Raw genomic sequence first — 23,637 nt, forward strand, 5'->3', positions numbered from 1 at the left:
TAAATTTCAATATACGAGACTCAGCCGACCGTAATTATCTCGTTGGCTGTCGTCGGCCGATTAAAAGCTTATTATAATTTGGTTTCGTCGTCGAACTTTCGCTTTTATTGTAAAGTATAATACATATGAGCGCTCGGAAAGCGTGCTTGTACCAGGTGATCCCGATAATAGACTACAATACCATTAATTTCAATGAAGACAGGGATGCGATTTATAGAGCGAATTTAAATTGTATTTGTTAGCTTTAGACTGTCTATAAAATATATTGACTTTATAATAAAAATATATATGAATAATTTTAGAGCATTTTTAGTGAGCAAATATTTATTTTACACATGGTATTTCATAAGTCGCTTTTGTGTTATTTTAATTGCTTATATTTTATCTACAACACTTGTGAAATTGCTAAGTAAATAACTGTAGTGAAAAGGCAAATTGATTAGAATAAATTAAATTTGGCATTTTTGTGCCAGTCAGGATCGTTGCCTTAATATATGTAATGCTATTTACTGTTAATTTTAAATCCTTAGCAGTATATAATATAATTGACTTATATTTAATGAAACTAAAAACCTAAGCATAAAGCTTGTAGTACAATTGCAATATATTGAATTAAAATAATTTTTTTATTGATTTTAACAAGGTATGATAAAATAACAATTTTTGATTCAAGCCCTTTTTTTAATTGTCCTTTTTATCTATGGGAACAGAAAACTGGTAGGTATTATGTTTTTTCTGACATCATGACGATGTCGTTTTTGGCCGAAAAATATGTGTGGGCCGGTGCGTTATCATAGTAATAAAAAAATATTTTTTGCAAATGACACAAAAACACGAGTTGAACTTACAAATATTTAATTGCAAAACCTTAATAAGAAGGTACTAAAATAAAATATGAATATTACCTTTGAAAAAAAACAATGATTTAATTAAAAATATAACACAAAATTTGTATTTGGACATTTAGTTAACTAAATATTTTTTTAAATTATTATAGCGTTAATAATTAAAAAAAAATATGTTTGATTTGCAACTTTTAATGTGATATAAAAATAAATATTACAAATGTAGAGCTTACAATATCGATATGAAGTTAATCTATGAATCACAAATATTGGTTTCAATTTAATAAAAAACATTTTGGTTTAAATATTTTTCATTATTTCGATGTTTAACAATTAAAGATAGTCACCATCAGGTATGATAATACTTTAGTGTTTTAAAGAACGAGTCTTTGCTATAAAAGTTTTTTTTTAAATACGTTTTATTCGAAAAAAACCCTCAAAAATCACAGTTTAGATAAAATATTAATACCCAGTTAAATACAAAATAGTAAAAACAATAGCGACAATAATACAAAAAAATTGCACTTTAGTATTATTATTTTATTATATTTGTATTTTGAATAAAGGGTTTTAGTTATATATAAAAAAATTTAAATGTTTCATCTACAATTTTTTTAATGATATACTAACCAATGGAAAAACTTTTAGAATCATAGTTTGAATAATATACCATTACCTGGTTAAAACTAGGGTATACAATATCGATATAAGGGATAATTTTAGTATAAATAATAAAATATATGTATTTATTGAAAATAGTTTTTGGATTTTCAATAAAGGATCATAGAAAACTTTTTTTAGAAAAATATTGCGTTCCATTTTCGAAAGTGGTTAAAACTAAAATTAATAGAAAAAGGCTTTTGATTATTTAAAAAGTTCCGGATATTAAAGAAATATATTTATTAAAACAAATATTTTCTGTGTTTAATTCAATAAAGGGTTAGATTTTGTCTTATAATAATTTATTGCTTCGTTTAATCCATTTTTTTATGAAAAACGGTTAATATAAGCTTGTTCAAAAATCTTAATAAATTGCTCATTGAGTATATTTACTGTCATAAAAGTATTAATTGTAATATTGTTTAATTAAATAGTTTTATTTATTGCTTTAACACAAAACAATGATTAAACGTCACAGGAAAATCTGTGAAATGTTAAACAGAATGTATTTTTTAGTATAAAGCAAAATTTTATGTGCAAAAAATAAATATAGAGAGTAAAAATACTTTTTTTAGTAGAATAAGTGTATATAAATACGAATAAATGTATTACGTAAATTTTTTACATCAGTAGTAAAATTACAAAATTTATTATTTCAATAAAAACTAATATAAACATTGTTTAAAAAAAAGCATATTATTGGAATTTTTATTTAAAAAAAAAACGAAAATAGTGGAAAAAATAACCGTAAAAAATAAAAGCTGATAAAATCGATGTTTGAGTATTTTTTTAAATTACAAATAACGGTTTTAATTATTAAAAAAATTAAATTCAAAACGATATTCATTTATAATTTTTTTGTATTTTGAATAATAAGATATAATTAATTTTTTTTTAAAAATGTGTTTGATTTACAATTTTTAATATGACATACAAATAAATCTAAACTCTTAAAATCATATGTATAATATATGATTTTAAGATATTAATACAGGCAGTTCTCGAGCTACGACCACCTCGACTTACGACCATTCGGAGTTACGACGAAAAAAAAAGTTGTAAAAAAAATTTTTTTTTATGTCAAATACATAATTTCAAGACTGGTTTGATAACTGTTTCATTCCAGAAGTAAAGAAGAACTGTGATGAAAACGACATAGCCTTTAAAATTGTGTTGATTCTTGGCAGTGCTCCAGGCCATCCTCCACACTTAAGGGAATCACATCCAAATATAAAAATGGTTTATTTACCTCCAAACACCACCAGCATTCTACAGCCGATGGATCAAGGGGGTATTGCTAACTTCAAAGCCCATTATTTAAGAATCACTTTTGCCCAAGCAATTGCAGGAACAGACAAACATCAGACATTGAGAGAATTTTGGAAAAATTACAACATCTTTCATGCAATAAACAATATCTCAAAAGGATGGTCCAAAGTAACGACGAATTGTATGAACGGCATATGGAACAAACTCTTAAAAATATATAATGACAATATGTATTTTAATAAAGAAGGGGAAATAGATGAGATAGCAAATATTATTGTAAAATGTGCTCAACAACTTAATCTGGAAGTTGATAATGAAGATGTAATTCATCTTTTGGAAAATGATGTTGAGGAACTCACAAACCAAGATATGATTGAGATTGAGGAACAACGAGTTGCAGAAAAAAATGTATCGGAGCTAAAAGAATTAGATGAACTGGAAGAACCACCAAAAAAATTTGTGTTAAAAGACTGAAAATTGAAAATATGGACAAAGACATCGATAGATCTTCGAGGGTACACGGCCTTATTCAGTAAGCACTTGCGTGTTATTATGAAATTTATAGAGAAAAGAAACAACAAAATGTACCAACAAACCTGGACGTTTTTTTAAGAATAACAAGCACTATCACTGCACTCGCTGAAAAATCTCAAGAATTAACAATGGATATCAGTAGCACAGATGATAAAAATACTCTAGATCAATTCTTATAAATAAATTATTTATGTAGATATTTGCTAAAAATTATTTAGTTTACAACTTGAAGTCAGCAATAAAAGTGGTTTTTGTATTTCACATGTATGCATTGTTTTTAATTATTTTTTGTACGATTTTCTACTTACGACCAAGGTGGTGGAACGGAACCCCGTCGTAACTTGAGAACTGACTGTACAAGTTAAACTTAAAAAGCTCTGACATCAATAATCAACTTTCTTTGTGTAACGTATTTTTAAGAGTATTTATATAACGTATTTTTAAAAGTAAATATATTCAGAAATCAACATATGGTTTTTATTATCATTAAAGTTTAAAACAAAAGCCCTTCCCTTGATATAAATATGATTTTATCTTAATATCGACTTGATTCTGTATGCCTCGAACGTCCATCCCTGTCAGACGAAGACTCGCAATTGAAAGGCGCTTTGATTCGATAACGAATTAAGCTTCTTTTAAAAAACGACAACCAACCGAAGAAATGGTAGAGGAAAAAAGTAACAATAATTACCAGCAATCGGCGACGGTGTGCCAGAGAGCTACCGAAAGAGCGGCCTCGGTCTTACTACAACATGACTTTGTTCTTTTAACATCAAAGAATACATTAATCATCGTTCCGGGTTTTAAACAGTGCACATCGGTAGCCGCGGGTCGCCGTCTAAGTGATTCTCTCTTAATAGTCTAGCCGCAAGAATAAAGCCTCGACAGAGCACAAAAGGAGGCTTCTACCGGCCATCCTGGTTGCGTAATTGTGTTTGGCCGTAAGAAATTAGAGGTGCTCATACAAATAGGCCATTTGGAACGGAGATTACCGGCGACTGTTGCGGCTTTATGTGATGAAGAGTGTAGAGTTGTGGAATTCCGACTTTGATTGCGGTGAAAATGAAAAAAATGTGGCATTTACGACATGTTACAACTCACTTACTATTAATCGAGTAGTATAATAAGTTATAAAAACGGCCATTATAATAATATATTCTGCATACATAACGTATTAGCGGCATTAAAAAGCAGATCATTATTTCTAAAATAGTTTTTGGTAAGCACTTATTTTTATAGCAGTATCCAAAAACTGTTTTTTTTTATGTACAGAAAAAAATTAATAAAGAGTAAAATAATCATTCCACAAAATATTTGCCATCAGAAATAATTGTTAAATATTATTCTAAAAGTGTGAAAAGAGACATGCACTAAATTATATTTCTTAGTATATCATATAACGCTTGTTTGTTTACATCGCAAATAATTTGATACAGTGCAGTTAAACTGTAACTCATAAATAATATTATTTTAATCAACATTAAAATATATTCTGTTTTAATAATTATTAAATATAAGGTATGCTAATTTATTTACAAGCTCACTTATTGTCAATTTAATATTCAATCGATATTATAATATAATTAATTATTTATTATTCCGATACATTCAAACGCCATTTTATAACATTGCTCAATTATTATTGCCGTACACAATGAGTTGTTCAACAATGTGTGTCAATTCATAAAAAATCAAATTTATTACGCCCATTATCATTATAATATCACAACAAATTACGATTGTAATAAATGATAGAAAAATAATATAGTATTTACTATGACATTTTTAATGCTAATTTCGCAAACGAGCGTGCGGCGTTTAGCGGCCAGAGCCCACGCGTATGTTAATTTAATTGGTTCATAATGGGTTACTAAATAATATTCTTAAATTTAAGCGTATATTTATCAAACGGCATTAGTCAAAATAACACATAGCAGACTAGCGATTTCAACAGCCCGTCGCCCGGGGTTAATTCACAAATGCATACGATCAATCATCTTTTTTTGCCATCTCTATTTGCTCTATAGCGTACGATTCGAGAATTGAGAGGAGCCGAGATTAAATAATAAAAAAATGGGTTGTAAAAAAATACACAGCCGGATCTTATCGAATGGCAAAATTTGTAATTTGTATTATTATCGCGTGTGTATAGGGTATTGTGTCCGACCACCGACACGGTGAGGTAATTGATTGATGATTGAGAGTTTAAAAAATCTGAGGTATTGTAAAGTCGTCGTCGGACAGGTGTTATGGTTTTGCAGCCTTTAATTAACTCGGATCGTTGCGAGAGGTATAGAATTTTATATACGCAGGTATGAGTACGTTCTGATTGAGACGTGTTTGGGGTTTAGCAATAATTATTTAATTTATCTTTTAATTATAAAAACCGTAATAAAACGATTAAGTTTATTTATAACTAAAAATGAAATTAAAAATATAGCACCGTTATATTTTTATTTTATTTTAGTAGTGGAAAAAATAATACTGAAAAATAAATAAAATAGATAAGAAATAGTACTGTAAAATAAAATAATAATTACAAATAAAAATTTAGTTTAACCAAATAAATTATATAATTATATTGGGTTGATATCTGACTAACCATTTTGTAAAAAAATCTAACCTTATTAATGAAAAAAATTCTCCAATTAAAATTCTAACCCGATAAATACAGGCTACTAATTAAAATAGTAAAAGTAATTAAAAATAATAAAATATACAAAAACACACTTATATTGATTTAGCTGTCATTAGTTTTTAATGAAGCTAGTTTTCTTCAAATTACTAATATTTTTTTTACTAATATACAGGATAAATACTCACTAATCATTTTAATTCAACCTGCTTAAAAATAATTAGCTCATTTAAAATAAAAAAAATAAAAAAATATTTTTTGGTTTAAGCCAATAAGGAAAATGTTGAAATATTGTGTATTTTGGTATTGATACTATTAAGCACTTATTTTTATATTGTAACAAAATATGTCTCTTAATTTATATATTTATTTTAAATATTATATAAATCTGACTATTAGTGCTCAAAAATAAATATCATATATATACAAAATATATAGAAACACACTTATATTGATTTAGCTGTCATTAGTTTTTAATAAAGTTTAATTTTAGTTAACTAATCTTTTTCAAATGTACCAATATTCTGATAAAATACTCACAAATCATTTTGAGACTCGTATAACATTTAACTTTATATATTATATAAGCTTTCATATGACATATTAATTCACTCAAAGCAGGTTGAATTAAATTAAAAAAATGTAATAACTAAACTTATACTCATATCTTTACCTCTAAATTTTGTGTATCTATATTTTTGCTATTTTTTCTAGAACTGTAGTGTTTAGTTAATTTTCATACTACAACACCGATATAAATATAAATAATTTATCGTATCTTTGTGACAAGAATATTGCATAAAAGTGTCAAGTAGCACATTTTTTACAATATTTTTAATCTCAAAACCAAATTAAATTACAAAATTATTTTAGTTTCTAAATAATATTACATTTTGCATAATTAGTTTATTATAAGCAAGGTTTTGCCCTTTAGTTATTAATTCCGATTTTTGTAATATTTAAAAGCTAAAATTTTTTTTAAAAAGTTTTAATTTTTGTACACAAAATAAAATTATTTGACTTGATATATTATTTCCAAAAAATATATACTATAATTATACTTTTAATAATATCAGTTTTTTTTTTTAATATCAGTTTTCTTTTTTTAATATCAGTTATAATATAATATATGACATATTAGGTGTAAGTAAGATACTTTTTTTAGAACGATATTGACTATTTTAAATATTATAAAATATTTTAAAATATTTTAAATATTATAAACTATTAAAAACCAACCAGATTTGACATTTAAATGAACTTGTGGCTAAAATATAGCAAATCAAAAGATCAGAAAAGAGGGTTTTCTTTATATTTTTTTATTCTAATGAAACAACGTCTTAGTCTAATTAAACCAGGATAAAATTAACTACTAAAAAATCAGAATAAAATAGTTTAAGTGCTGCAATTTTATTGCACAATTTATTTATTTATAGTCTTGCATAATTTAAAATTTTTTAATAAATATTTTATAGTATTAAATATTTTTTACTACATTACATAAACTAATTAAAAAATAATAATTAATAAATGTTTTTATTTCGTACGGTTAAAATGTTGCAGAAAAGTTTTATAATTTCAAAGCTTAATAAGCTCACTATATAAAGATTTTTTAACAACAAGAATTTAAGGTACTTAATAACGTTTTAATAGGATTATAAGAATTAAAAAATATTTTAATTAATATTGCATGATTTAAACCAACGTGATTTTGCGTTTGTTCAACACATTAAAAGTGTTATTTAGATAAAGAAATGAGAGCCTATAAAAAAATCAACTTAGAAAAAAAAACAAATATATAAGTGATATGTAATCTCAATTCAAGTTAATAAATCTTAACCCAATTATTTTTTACTGATATTTTAGATGTTTTTATGCGCTTATCTTCCGGCACAAATCACAACTTGCTAGACTAATACCAAATTTAACACACTCAAATGACGACGTATTTTTTGTTGCATACACTTTAAATGAGAAAAAATAAATTCACTTACCATAGAGTGTCCAAGGTATTCGGCTGCATTATCCGATATGTAAAGAAGTTTCCCATTTTGTGTCATCATCATTAGAAATCCGCTCAAGGCCTGCGTAAAAAAAACACACATAAATGTACTTGAAACATATTTTGAATTATCATAATATAAATTAATATTAATTTGTTTTATTCCCACCACCCTTTTGCATGAAACAGATTCGATGTTTGGCCCACCACGCCCTCCAAAGGGTTAAAACACTGACCACTGTCATTAAGGGTTTGATTTCATTTAGTGGCCGGCCCAAGCGGATAGTTCTCACGGAATTGACCCGCAAAACCAGTCTTTTACAGGGCCCCTCCTACGAAGGGTAGGCGCCCTCGGAAGGGTACAATTTCGGAGGCCCTTTTCATTACGGTCCGCTTATTAATCATACACACGTATGTTTTTTTCACGAGGCGCTTTACCGCACAGTTAGTTCCCACGAGCGCAGTATACCCGATGAACTATGATGTAGATAGAAAAAAAATATATACATACACGTAACCCCATATAATCATCCGCGTAGACTAATCCGTATGTTTATATGAGCTATGGGTTTCTATTAATAGCGGATCAACTTAAAAAATTGTAAACCAGATGATGAGAATGATGCAATCTTACCACAGGGCGTTCTTGAGGTTTTTCGCAGAGATTAATTTATTATTGATTGATATCAGTTTCAAATAAGAGATTTAATATATTTATTGAAACATAAAAACGCTTGATCTGTCTTACACATATATCCTGAAACTGCCTGAAACTGTCGATACAGATTTTTGCAGTTAAAACATGATTACCTGTGTAATACATAAAATTATTCAAGTTCAATAATATATTTTAAGGAATACGATACAAAATATTTTAAACAGTATTTTTTTAATTCTATTTTGTGTATATAAATTTTATACCAAAAACATACAAATTAATTAGTTATATTAGTATGTATTTATGTAAATTAAATAATATATAGAAGATTCATTTTAATGAATAAATATTCATTGAAACAATTATTGATCTAACTCCATTTCAAGTTCATCCTATACATTGACCCATTGACTAACCTTTAAAACTAGTTTCGCGCGGTTAAAACACACGTCGAAATTTTCCTCGGGTATTTTCGAACCCGTCATATTTTTTTATCACAAGCGGATTTAACTGTAAAACTCGGATCCGTACCCCGGCAAATTGCCTTAATCGTCCTTCGCATTTTTTTGTGTATCATAAATATCCGGGAGGTGTGTTACATAAAATATAAACATAGAAGACGTTACAATATAAACACATTTATTTTTTCATTGACCACAATTATGTAAAACAAATCATAACTTATTTCTATAGTAAAATTCTTTTTTTTACTCTCAAGACAATTAGGTAATATAAAATCCAATATGGATCCATATTAGGGTATAATGGGACGGTTTTAATTTGACTTTGGGTACGTTATTATTATTGAGTCGCACGCCGTAATTGGTAGGATTACCCTGCCATGATAATCAACGGTGGTGTATGTTGTAATAATAAGCGGAAAAAAATAATTAGGGCCATCCCACCGAGGCGCCGAATAAGGTCGGATCTATAGATCACCTGCTGAGAGATCGCTATCGCCGGTGAGATGTTTTGGTTCATTGATCGTCAAGCAAGAGGCTGGCGGGCTGCTATATAATTAAACACATTGCCTTTTGAATTCATCAAATTAGTATGTAAAAGCCATTTTAGTATGGTATGATAGATAAATATAATTTTCATTTCAACAAAAATGTATAAGTATATGTAACCAGTTAAAATTTATTTTTGCACAAATTTAAATCAATTAATTAATCTTCTCCTAAGTTTCTAATTTTTTTTAATAAATTTATATATAATGCAATTTTGTATTTAATTAGTAAAAATTCTGCCATAGTAAATTTTACAGCTATTATAAATATTGATATGTAAATTTAAGATACATATGTAAGTAATAAAGTACTTCAGTATAAATGGGTAAAGCTCGAGTGACTGTTAAAATCGTTCCTTAAACTAAAGCATATTTTTTTCTTTTAGCATTTATATTAAATAACGCATTCAATATTTATTCCAAATACATCTAAAAAAATGATTTTGCAATTAGTTAGTTAAAATATAATTGCATTAAATAAACTAATCTTCTAATATTAAAAAAACTACCATATATTACGTTGCTTTACTTGTGTATATGCAGCATGCATACATATTTTAAGAACTAATAAGTTGCAAATTTTAAGAATTGCATGTAACAGTTATAGATTAAGTTATAATTTTGCATTAAAAAATAAAAAATTAAAACCTTTTAACAAAAGGTAATAAGCAAATTAATCTAAGAAAATTAATGCATTAAGCAAAGATTCACACTTGACAGTCAGAAAAATCAAAACTATTAAAATATTGGCTTGTACTTATAAAAAATAAGTAGATTAATATATGGTTTTCAAATCGGAATTTTAGTGATAATTTATTTACTCTAAGAATAATTAAACAATAAACCATAGTTTTAAATTGTTTTATAATGTATTGTGTCTCATTGTTAATTGAATATATTAATAAAAAAACAGTGAAAATATATTTTACAGTATTATGTTAACGCTGAAGTGAAGAAAAATATTTATATAAAAAATCCTATTTAATAAAGTAATTTAATTACATTGTAGAAAAAAATCTTATCGTACTTATTTTGAATAAAATAAATAATTTCCTATACAAATTTATTCTAAATAAATTAACTGACACTAACAATTAATAAAACAGTATAAATATTTTAATTATTATTAGCAATAAAATATTTTACATGATAAAAATATAATATTCTATTTTATTCAAAAATAATATTTTTAACTTATATATAAATAATTATAAGTTATTTTAATTAATAATATATAAAAGCTATTTTAATTAATTAATAATATACAATACTTTACATGACATAACGTTTGTATATTGAAAATGTTTTATTTAGAATATATTAAATTTTTAAAACAAATATGATGAAAATAAACTATTCAATTTTATATAAGCTAAAAATATTTTTAATATGTATACTAATAATTAAGAGTCACTTTTAAATAATATACAGTACGAATTTATATGTTTTTTGTCAAGATTTATTATATTTTATAGCTAAATATAAGTATTGCATAAGTGATAATATTAAAGAACTTCTTGATAATTTAAATATTGAATTAAGTATAATAGAAATATGGTTAAAAAATAATGTACATAAACTAAATGTATGTTTAATAATTATAAAAATATGTTAGATAATAATATCACAATAGTTATAGATTACTTTATTATAGACATAGTTGAGAATATAAAATATTTGGAAGTAATTGTAGATACAAATTTAAATTTTAAGGAACATTGTAAAACATGATAAAAATAAATAATAGAAAAGTAGGCATATTATCCAGAATGATACACAAAAAAAAATTTACAATAGTACTATATCGCCCCATTTTACTTATTGTGCCACAATATTAGATATGTTTCATAAATAAGATAAGAAAATGTTGCAAAAATTACAAAATAAGGCAATGAGAGTATTTGTAAAGGTATGATTGATAGATTGGAATGATTAAATGTTCAAGAAATATTAAATATGAATGTTTTAGTATTTATATATAAATCAGAAAATAATATGTTACCGTAGTATTTTAATAAGTATTTAATAAGAAATAAAGATGTACATAGATTTAATACTAGAAATAGATCAAATTTAAGGATAGTTTTTTAATAAATTGAACCAAATTTAATTTGGTTTAATTTATTATTAATAAATTAAACCATAGGGATCTCAATATTATGTCACTCAATAAATCTTTAAATTAAAAAAAATTGCCTCCAAACCATTTTATGAACGGTTTTATATATTTACTAATTGACTTTGCTGTAAGTTTTGGTAATATCTAATATCATTTTCTGATTATGAATCGTATTCCTTAATACAATTTTTAGTTGTGGTATTGTTATTTGTAAATTAAGCTCTGATTATAAAAAACGTATTAAAATTTCATATAATTAGATCTATTTGCTACTTGATTAAATCACAAGAAAAATATATTTTATTTTAGTATAAATTAAAACCTATTAATTATCATTTAATGCTATTTTTAGCGCCTCGCGTTTTTTCTTTATTATTTAATAATTAAAATAGAGTCTAAATAAGTATTTGATTTTTTCAAAATATGACAATGGTATTTAAATATATTTAATCATTCTAAATGAGCAAGAATATTTTAGGTTTGTGGCATTTCCACGCGTTGATATCACTCAGTTCATAGAAAGAAAGATATCAATTAAATGATACTTATCTCCCGCGTGTGTATTATTTATTTATTACAGGATTATTTACGATAAAAATATAAAAAAAATAATGTAAAAATGATCTCTATTTATGTATGTTATATATGTAAACAATTTTTTTTTAAATTTAATGTTTAAGCTAACTAACGTATTAAATAATGAATTCTGAAACTACTCAAACTATTTATAAATGACTATTTCTATATAAAAGAAACGATTAAAAATTAATATATGAACAGACTAAAAATTCCCTACAATATTTTATTTATTATTTTTTATTAAATCATCCGTTGTAACATGACAGGCGTAAGCCCAATGCGTTACAACGGGTTAAGTCACTCAAATATAAGGAATAATTACAATTAAAATATTCATAATTATAAATTATTATGTGTAATATAATTTATAAACAATATATGTCAAAAAATTTGAGTACTGCTACTGGGGCTCGAACCCGCAACCTTAGATGACTAGTCTGAGACGTTATGGACTACGCTATTCCGTCCTTAAAAAGTGAACTTAATTAATTAAGCTTGTAAATATATTAAAATTAACGAATATATTTAGCTAGCATGCAATAATAACGTAACTATAAGCAATATCTAGTCCATACTAAGGTATTAACAACTAACCTATATTGAGATATTGAAGATAGTGTAGTTAGATTTAAGCAATACAGTAAACATTAAACACACAACAATTTTATATTAATTATTTTAAAGTAAAATAAATATGTATATAAGAAAATATAAATAATATAAGAACTGATTATTTTCTTTGGACAGATTGTAAAATAAATGAAGCAAACAATGTAATATTTTTTCCTTTAAAGTATAAGTAAATAAACAGTATTGTAAGATTTATTATAATATATGAAATTGCGTAGTATCAATATTTTAAATGAAAAAATCTTATATACAAGATATTTTTATTAATTTTTTTATTTATTATGATATATTATGCAATGATAATTTATATAATAATAATTGAAAGCTATTTTTTATCAAAAATTATAAGTTTCAATGTATAAATCTATTATATATGTTTTTGACAAGCTTTAAATGTTTCTTAAATAAATATAACTTATACGCAAACTTTACTGATCATATAGAATCAAGATCAAAAAATTCAATACAAATTGTTTTAAATTAATATGCAACTTAAATAAGAGCAATAATTTAATAGTACATTTTTATGTTAATCTAGTTTAATTTATTACGAAATAAAAATTGCTTATCGTCCTTAGAAACATTTAAAATAAAAAAAATAAGCAGTAAATTTCAACAATAATTATTTTTATTGGGTATTGATTAAAATGATATTATTTATTGTGTTACTAGTTTTTTTTATAAATAATCAAAATTATTAAAATTTATATATGTATATAATATAATACAGATACGATTTGCTAAAAGCAAATTTATTTAATTGCTGTAGAACATTTTATCGCTCAACTTTACAATCAATCACTCTAACGCGGTAACTTTCCACGGGACGATTAAAGCATTTAATATCTATATTTTTTATATCGATACAGATAAAAAATATTAAAAATTTATCAAGTCACCCGAATGATATGTGTATGTTTCGTGATCGACAATAATCGTAAATTCTGTTCTAAGTTAAAACATGTGTTCAGACAGCTCAGGTGCTCAGTAAGCAACGCACGTAATGTACACCAATTAAAATAATAAATAAAAACGTTGAAGAATTATTAACAATAATCGCTTAAACTCACTCTCAAGGTGGGGCTCAATACCTTTCGAGCAAGAAAGTATTGGTAACGTAATGCGATTTTGTCACGAAAGCTGCAAACTGAGCTTTTTAATATATTCTCCTACGATTTCACAAAACTGCGTGTGAAGTTATTGATTGCTTTGAATTTTTAGATTTACACAAACATAAAATTAATTTATAGTGGGCTTTTTCAAGTGTGCCGACCAGATTGGAGATAAGGTTGGTTATTAATTGATTTTTCAAAGAAACGACCTCACGCTTGCTCAACAGTCCGAGTTGCATCTTAATGGCGATAACAAGCGGTCGAGTGCTATTATTACGTTTTTTTCATACACGTAACTATTAAATGATCATCGCCGTGTAAAAAAATAAGGTCGTTATGTGGCGTTATTGTAATTGAGCGTTTAGAACCAGTTAATTCCGAGGCGTCGATGCGGTTACGAAACGTTGCGATTATTCTATATCATATAGTTACGTAATATTCCTCTGTGGAATCCTAAAATAACTATATATCTTTGCATGTTGTATTCTGATGTTAAAATGGCGTGAATCAAAGCTTTTAAGATTTATTAAAAAAGATACCTATTTTCAATTTAATAAATGAAATTTCTTGGTGGCAATAAAAAATTTGCTTAGCAAATTTACAAGTAATATGACATAAATAAATTTTACTTATTAAATACAAAATATCCTGAACTTAATGTTATATTCATAAGTATCGATAGTTTTGTTGAGGTTATTTTTATTTATCACACACTGGTATTTTAAAATAAATTTAGCATCAGGGTAAAAATGTTTGAAAATATTCACATAAACTAGAATTTTATTTCTGAAAATGCGATCGGCCCTTATTTAAAAAAAATAGCAATTCCAATTATAAGGGTCATCAATTGCTAGTTTATAGCATTTGGTTCGATTTATAGAACAAAATTTATTCCTCCTAGTAATTAGGGTGATATCTGTCTGCCGCATATCTGTCTTTCCATCCATCCACGTCTTTAATTGAAATAACATAGATACAATTTATCGATCTACATTGAAAATTATCCACACCCGATTGCAATTTCTTAGCGCACCATTGACACCCAACACCCATTGATTGCATGTTAATCTCGGTGCACTAATATGGTTAAGAGGCGGGATGCTGCATGCATCTGCCACGCCGGCCCCGTGACAATATGGCGAGGCGCCCGTTGCATTATCATGCCAGTTTAAAATTGCATTAATTGGACCCGATCCGGATCTGAACACGTTAATAGGAAAGCCTTTGCACAACGGCACGCCGTAAATTAATTACGCCAAATATGTCCAACGGTAATAAGGCCTCTTCTCATTCCGCCTGTGTGTATCATCACGCCGTTCGGGCGAAATGTCGCAATGCCCATACAAGCGATACGTCTTAATTCAATTTAATCTCCTTGCGGTTGGGCATAGATAAATCTCAGAGACCGGTCAATTATTCGTTGATGTGTGATTTATATGTTTGCGGTTTAATTTGTGTGAAACTATCACAAGCAACGTTAAAACGTGACGTTAGATAGTTATTATACCCATCACTGGATAATATGCATAAACAAAAAATTGACCAAAATAGTGACACATGTAACTCAATAATGTATTACAATTCGATCATTTAAAATAAAATGTTTTTAATATTAATAAAAATCTAAATACAGACTTGGCCATATTAATGGGGCACCCCTTAAAACGGCGTGTAACTCTTTATAAGCGCATAGTCTGACTAAAATATTTAAGCCGATAGTTTTGACTGTAATTCTGAGAGCTATAGAGAAAAAGTGTCGTTTTTAATATCTAAAAGCCAAGAAAACGAACGACAACTGCCCAGAAAGATCGAATGTTCTATCGCAAAAATCGTCAAAAAAAGTCTTCAAAGCTGGCAATGTTTTAATCGTAATTAATCTACATATTAATATACACATCATGATATTTGAAGTAATCCTTTCAAGCTTTTGAGATTTTATCAAAAAATTAAAGTCTTTGCAAACGAATGGCCATCCATTTTTTCGCAGATGCTAAGATGCAGGACTCAAACCGTGGCTTTCAGAAATAAATAAGACTCAAAAGTGAGAGTGGGCCTGAAGACACCGAGATTAGACATCTGAAGTCATTAACTGTAAGTTAATTTTATACTAAAATTGGTTACTATCAGAAAATATTAAAAACCTAATTGAACCAAAAATTTCTTTTACTTTTTTTTTAAGTTGAAGAGTCGGAAAAATATTTAGCTGATCGCGTAGTATCTAAAGTCAAATATAGTGGCGGAAGCGTTATGGTCTATTGTTGCATGGGTAGGAAACATGTACACTTGCGAGGGTTGTATGAATAGTGGCATACTAGTATAAGAAAAAAAAATACTACATTAAGTTAAAATTTGATAAAAAAATAATTTTGAAAAGAGCAAACAGCAAGATTTAAATATAAAATATGTGACGTTTCTCAAAATCATTTTTGTTGCTTTTTATATAGATTCATTATTTTTTATTAATTTATGTAGAGTGATAATTATTTTTGCTAGCTAATGTAAGTTTTTACATTTTTTTTACTATTTTATACATATATTTGATATTTATAAAGCTGTCATAAATATTTGATGTTATTAAAACTACAATATACTGTTGTAATATATTTTTTCAGCTTCTGTAAATTTTTTGTTACATTGCTATTTTAATGATTTTTGATATTATTTTCTTAGATTGAATTTAGATTAATCATATATATATAAAAATCTATATAGCCACATTTTTATATACAAATATGTACTACTACCAAAATTATTATATATTTTGTTGTTATCTGTAAAAATTTATGATTTTTATAAATAAGCTAAAGTATCAAATTTACTGCTGTAATTATTTTTGCTAGCATATGCAACAGTTTTTTTAATATAAATTATTTAATCTACTATAATAAAGCAATAAAACTATACATAAAAATACAACTAATAACAACAGTTATATCTTTAAAATATATTTATCATTTTTGCAGTCATTTTTAAACATAAAATCTATGATTATCTCAAATTATATTTATTTTAAGAAGCAACATGAATAATATACGATTTCAAGAAAAATATTAATTATGGTAATTTGTAAAAGTTGTATGGTCTATTCTATATTTTTTTATTTTTTCTAATGCTCATTTTAATAAAATACGATATTAATTTGGGAGATGAGATTTAAAGTCAAGTCTTTTTGATTAATAATCAGCAACTCATACTACTAATTTATCGTGCTAGATAAAATTATTTTTTTACTGCTTTAATTTATCCAATGTTTTAATCGTAATCATTCAACAAATTGATACACATAATGATATTTAAAGTAATTCTTTCAAGCATTTGCGATTTTATCAAAAAAATTAAATACATGTTAATATATCTAGAGAGAACATTGTACTATTTAATAACTTACTAAAACGTTTCTCTGCTGAAGTTAAGTTAAACATTTTCTAGCCATACTACAAACACAATTAAGGGATAATTAATATAGAAATATTGACATTATTTATTTACAAGACAAAACAGATATTATTTTATAAAAATATTTGGCACGATATAGTTATTATTGATTTTTAAAGTAGAGCCAAGATTATTACCCATTTTAATTAAAATAAAGTAGATTTTTATTTGAATTGTCTTTGACCTTAAAAAGTAAACTGCAATGTTACAGTTTTCTTTAAATAAACCTCGTTATTATAATTGCTAATTAGGAATTTAATATGTAACTATACGATTTTAACTTTAAAACAAGTTTATATTAAGAAGCTTTTACAGTTATCAATGTTTAAGAACAATCGATTATTGAGTAGCTATTTAATAAAAAAAAAGCAATATCAAAATGTAATAATCACACCTTTCCAATTTTTCAACTCAAGCGTAAAGAAAGCAAAAATAGTTTAAATAGTAGTAAATAGTACTAAAATACTAAACTAAAGACTTGTAATAGTCGAAAACAAATTAAAAATAAAGCAAACTATTCGACACACAAAATAGCCGTAACTTTTCTAACAGTAATCCATCGTTTTCTTTATCCAGCTCTTTTTCTAAATTGATAGATTTAATCTCAAGCTGTGTACCAGAATCAAATGCATTCACAAACATAATTTGTAAAGCACATCAGATTTGTTATGGTGAAGCATGAAAGTCTAAAATCATTCTGATAATGGACGATAATCAATTTATAAAATATAAAACTATGTATGTTTATTTATTCTATTATAGTAGTAAAACTGTGTCGATCTCAAATTATTATTTTAAAGGTCTATGCAAGAACATAACATTTTACCAATTAAAACGGAAGAACTTATGTACTGGCTACCGGATTGGAGAAAAAAACTGATCTCATATACTTCTGCATAGTCAAAGAAATATTAACTAAATATACCAGAGTTAGATCTTTTTTTCCGACCACTCATCAATAATTGTCACAGTATGGTTATAGAAAAAAAAAATGAAATGAAAGAATATGTTGTAATCTATCACTAGAACCCATGAAGATATAGAAAATTTAATTTAATATGTAAATAAAAACATACAAGATACAGTATAAAAAGCGTCTCCTATTTTGAAAAAAAAATTGTTTAAAATTAATAAAAACATAGTCATTGAAAAAAGAAAACACAGAACAAATTGCAATATTTGTGATGAACTTCAAAGTTAAATTAAAAAATCAATAAAACAACTTAAAAAAAGAACGGGGCAATCAAAAAATATATCTACAGAATACACACAAAAACTCATAAGATACCATCAAAAATACAGCACGGACAGTGAACAGACGGCAGACAGACACGTCTGTGGTTTTTCACACTACACACGTTAGGATTTGTCCGCCGGACATGCATCTCGGACAGATCCGTGCATGTGTGGCCAGATAATCAGACTTTATAACAAAAAATGTGTCAAAAAAGATAGAAAAAAAGCTTTTACCGATCACCTACTAAATACATTTAAATTATTTTCCAAGAAAGGCACTTGTAAAAGTGACAGAATAGTGACTATGAAATTAATGATTTTTAAATGCACTTTTTTAGATGTGAAAATAATTAAAAAAATATCAATCAAAGAAGTAAATAAACAAACATTTTATATTATTTTTTTTTTGGAAGCATCCAGTGTGAAGTTTTACATTTTTTTATTTTCTAAAAGTGCCTAGTTGCTGTAAGAAAACAGAAAGCAGAAATAATAAAATATGTATTATACAAATTGCTAAATGTTAAATAACAAATTGCATTGAAATAACAATAAAAATGTATGTTTCGTTGCACATCTTAAATAATATACTTGTTTGCCTACCACGTGTAAATATGAAATAATATTTATTACACCTGCACAATTTGCCGCAAACTACTATACATTATCATAATAAACGGCGTCAAATTTTCACTCGCAAGCCAAGTATACATACGAAGCATGCATGCGAATTTCCCCAAGAACACGAGTACCATTTGACGATGGTGTGGTATTATCATGCAAAGTTCGTGTGTCGAAACAAGCAGGCGAGCCAGGTGATTTATGCGTGGTAGTCGAGAGGGCTCCTCGAGAGCCTCCTCACCAATAAGGCTCTGCACTCTATTTAAATTTTAATTGGACTGTATGTTTAACAGTTTCACACACAGCACTCTTCGACCCACCTGTGACTAATATCGGATGCGGCTCAATGAGACATCTGGCCATTACTTAAAATTGCAAAAGCGAAACGCGAAGCACGTGAAACGACTGGGAAAAGCCGTCTTAAAATTCGAACAACGGCCACCATGTGTTCGATTGAAGTTCTGCCATAGGTGAAATAAATCTGATTTGTTATCTGACATGTTTATTACACAATCGAGTGTGGTACGTTTCTGAGGGAAATTTATGAAAAATAATGGGGTTCATCATTACATTGGATTCAAGCATATGGTTCAATTTATATATGTAATAAATCAGTTGCAACTGAAATAATGGTTATTTAGATAAAAATTATCTTATGCTAATTCTTGTTAATTGATAAGAGTAAACATCTGATAATACACGATGTCCTTTTGATATGAAATAAGCTAACAATACATAAAAATAAGACACAATATTTTTTATAGTATTACTAATTAATTGTTTAATTTCATTAAAATAATAAGTAGTTATATACAACTATTTTTTTCATACTCAAGTTAACTAAACTGTCATATAAAAAAAGCTTCGACAATGATCAATGACATGACATCGTAGATCGCTTATGATGTATTCGTAAGCCATAAACGGCGTCAGCTCATGATTCATGACCTTAATTATTTTATTGTTGTGTTTGACATCGATCAATATTATCGAAAACGGAATATTTTCAAGGTCCCAGCTGCGTAATAAACAATATCCGTATATGGATAAAAATACGTTATATAATAAATAACAGTTGCGTAAACTTGTACACATTATATTATATGGACACAATAAAATTAATTACCTTTGAAAAGCCGATGTTGGGAGTTGGCGCGTGATGGCTTATATCAAACCTCTTGAACACTATAAACAATACAAAAAAAGTTAATAAACACATATTAATATTTGTTTATGACGCTTAACAACATCGTACGTAATTATACAAATTATAAATCATTATGTCCGATTAATGAATTTACGACCCGACCGCTAATTTATGTATGACCTAACCTCTCAACCTGACGAACTCTCTAGATTCAGGCAATTTATGTTTTGGAAAATTGACTTTCTGAGTGTGCGTTAAAATATTTCGTTCGTAAAAAATGTATGATATATGTGTATATACCTTACCTACCGCAGTGATATTTGAATCAGATTTCAATAATATCGTATCTTTGTCCGGCGGTGGTACAGAATTGTACCTTGGGCATTGTTGCACAATGAAACACAAAGAAACAGTAATAAATTACTGCGACTCACTATGGTCGTTGGCAATCTAACCGGTCAATTTCGAAGAATCAAATAATGAGAAGAACTATAGAACTTCAGTGATTGCTACATAAAAATGCTCGAGATATTTTTACTAATTAACTTAAATAGGCTTATTTTTTTAGTACTCCAAAATAATTTTAGTAATGAAAAAAATGTTTCGACGACTTATTAAACCATTTAAGACACTAGAGTAAACCTATTTATGCAATAGCTTTAATAAAAATATATTGGATTGTCATAGTACAATTTAAATTAGTTAAGAAACTTTTTCTTAATAAAGAAATAATTTTAATATTTTAAGCTCATTATTATAACTAGAATTTTCAATGCGTGAAAAATGTTGAATTTTTAAAAGTAATGTTGTCTTTTTTCTAAAAATATAATTTGTTTAATTATAGCGTAATTGTTAATTTACTGATTTGGTTAATTATAGTATACCATTTAAAATTATTTTAGTATAGTATTTTATATTTTTTTTTAGTTGTGTTTTACGAATAGCCTATTATTATTGTGTCTGGATTTAATTGAATAAGATTTACACGTAGAAAGTAATATTACGAATTGAATTTTTAAAAAGCTCACAAAAAATATTTTTTGTTATTATAAATAAGCTTAAGTTAACATAATTTCTTTAAGCAATATAGGTTTAAAATAAATAAATCAGTGATATTTATTGAAATTAAAAAATTTTATCTAAAAAAATTTTTTTTTTAAATATTTTTGCTTATTAAAATTATTATTTATATATAAGTGACATGTTTAAAAGTAGTCTTATTAAAGTAAAAATAACATAAAAAATACTTAATAAAATTTAATTAATAATTATTTTTTGTAAAAATCATATTATATATGATTTACATTAGTGTATTTAAACATACGCATTAATAAAAAAAATAGCCTCAAATATAGTGTGCAATATTTTTTTTTTTAAATATGCTAGTATTACTAATAAAATTGTTTAAATGAATTATTGCTTACAAATTATTTATTAGTGGCTAATTTAAAAGTAACCTCATTGAAGTCCTAATATTTTAAATACGAAAAATATTTTTAATGTATATAAAATATATAATATAAGATATTGTTAATATAAATAAAAATCATTATATATGATGAAATTATGTTTTTATTAAATGTGACACAAGCTAACGAAAGGTTCGAAAATATTATTATTTCAAGATAACTTAAACTATTACTATTGCATTAAATATAACATGTGTGTTAAATAAATATTTTTACTTATTAAAAATATATTTTAATAAATTATAACTGTTATTGAAAAGTTGCAGAACAATTTACTGATATGTTATAATTTCTAGCTTAAATATAATTTAAGTTGCTCATTCAAAAGTAGTCCAATGAAATTAACATAATAAAAATAATTTCATTTTAAAAATTCGTATAAAATATATGGATTAAAAAAGTTTAAATTTAGTTTAGTTTGAAAAATATGTTAACGCATTTTAAAGTATGATATATTATTATTGTTAATAAGCAAAAATCTGAAATTAAGTTAAGATATACTATAGTTATTGCTATTTGTTCAAATTTAATTAATAATAAAAATAGAGGGAAATATTTTTATTGCTGACCTAAATTATATATATAATATATAAGTAGAGTACGCTCGGGATAAGGATTCCGGTTTGTTATTGTGTGCGTGAACTGTGTGGCTCAAAACAATTTCGCTCAGAATATTTAATTTTTTTATTTTAAAAGAAAATATATTTTTATTTAACATACATACATCTGAGCTAAGTTGGAAATTTCAACGGACAATTAAAAATATATTATATAATCGAAGAAACCAGACATTGATGTCATTAATTAAATATTTGCAAAATTCAAAATCTTTCACTAGTCAAAAAAATAATGAAGTCTTTAGCTATTCTTCAAAAGCAAAAAGATATAAAACGGGGAAAGAAATTATTCGCAGATTGTTTAATGGCACGACGATTCTATTGAATCATTAGAATCCATTGAATAAATTAAAAAAATATCATTGGTGCAACGATAAGAATAATAACTTTTTAAGCCTTACAGAGAATAGTCTAAAAAAACCAACAACGTACGGATTAATGGAAAAATAATTAAAATATTTTAATTCACGGGTAAGAGAACGAATAACTTACAGTGTATATATGAAGCCTTGATATCAATTAACTCAGATAAGCCCAAGAAATTTTGTTCTCTTAAAATTTCATTTATAAATAAAAAACAGTGGCACGAGTTTAGTGACCTACCAATTGGACAGTGGGCATATCCGGGGTTTAAACTAATATTAACACAAAATTATTTAAAATAAATCACTAGAGAAGATTGAACTTCTGTGCCACACTGCACTTTAATGACGAATACCAGCGTTGACGAATCAGCGACTGTCCTTAAAAGAGAAAGCGAGACAACGAAGTACACGCTACATCGCTTCCCCCTCTCATATACATGTACACGCACACAATAACAAACCGGCATCCTTATCCCGAGCGTACTCTAACTCACAAAAATTAAACATATTGAAAAAAAAACAAAATTCATGTAAAATATCATTTTTTTTCCACTTCTATTGCTATAAATAATAGTACTATTTATCTATATTAAAATTAGGTTTATTCTCAGAATTTTTTCAAAAAATAATTAAACAGTCTTTATGGAAACTGTTTTTAATATAAATAAATTTTCTTTCTAACTAGGGTTATAAAAATC

General features: G+C 26.1%; 1 protein-coding gene across 1 annotated transcript in view; it reads right to left on the bottom strand.

The window, feature by feature from the left end:
- Positions 1–23,637, bottom strand: part of LOC148236367 (PAS domain-containing protein cky-1-like) — a 135,129-nt gene that overhangs the window by 50,278 nt on the left and 61,214 nt on the right. The window contains exons 3-4 of the mRNA XM_088183057.1: positions 20,468–20,526; positions 7,938–8,027 (exon numbers count right to left, since the gene is read on the bottom strand). Coding sequence (XP_088039183.1) covers positions 7,938–8,027; positions 20,468–20,526 — 149 coding nt within the window. The remainder of the gene's footprint in view (positions 1–7,937; positions 8,028–20,467; positions 20,527–23,637) is intronic.

This window comes from Plectrocnemia conspersa, unplaced genomic scaffold (assembly GCF_051122295.1).
Source record: "Plectrocnemia conspersa isolate PC_06_02 unplaced genomic scaffold, ASM5112229v1 ptg000003l, whole genome shotgun sequence".
NCBI classification, from domain to species: Eukaryota; Metazoa; Arthropoda; class Insecta; order Trichoptera; family Polycentropodidae; genus Plectrocnemia; species Plectrocnemia conspersa.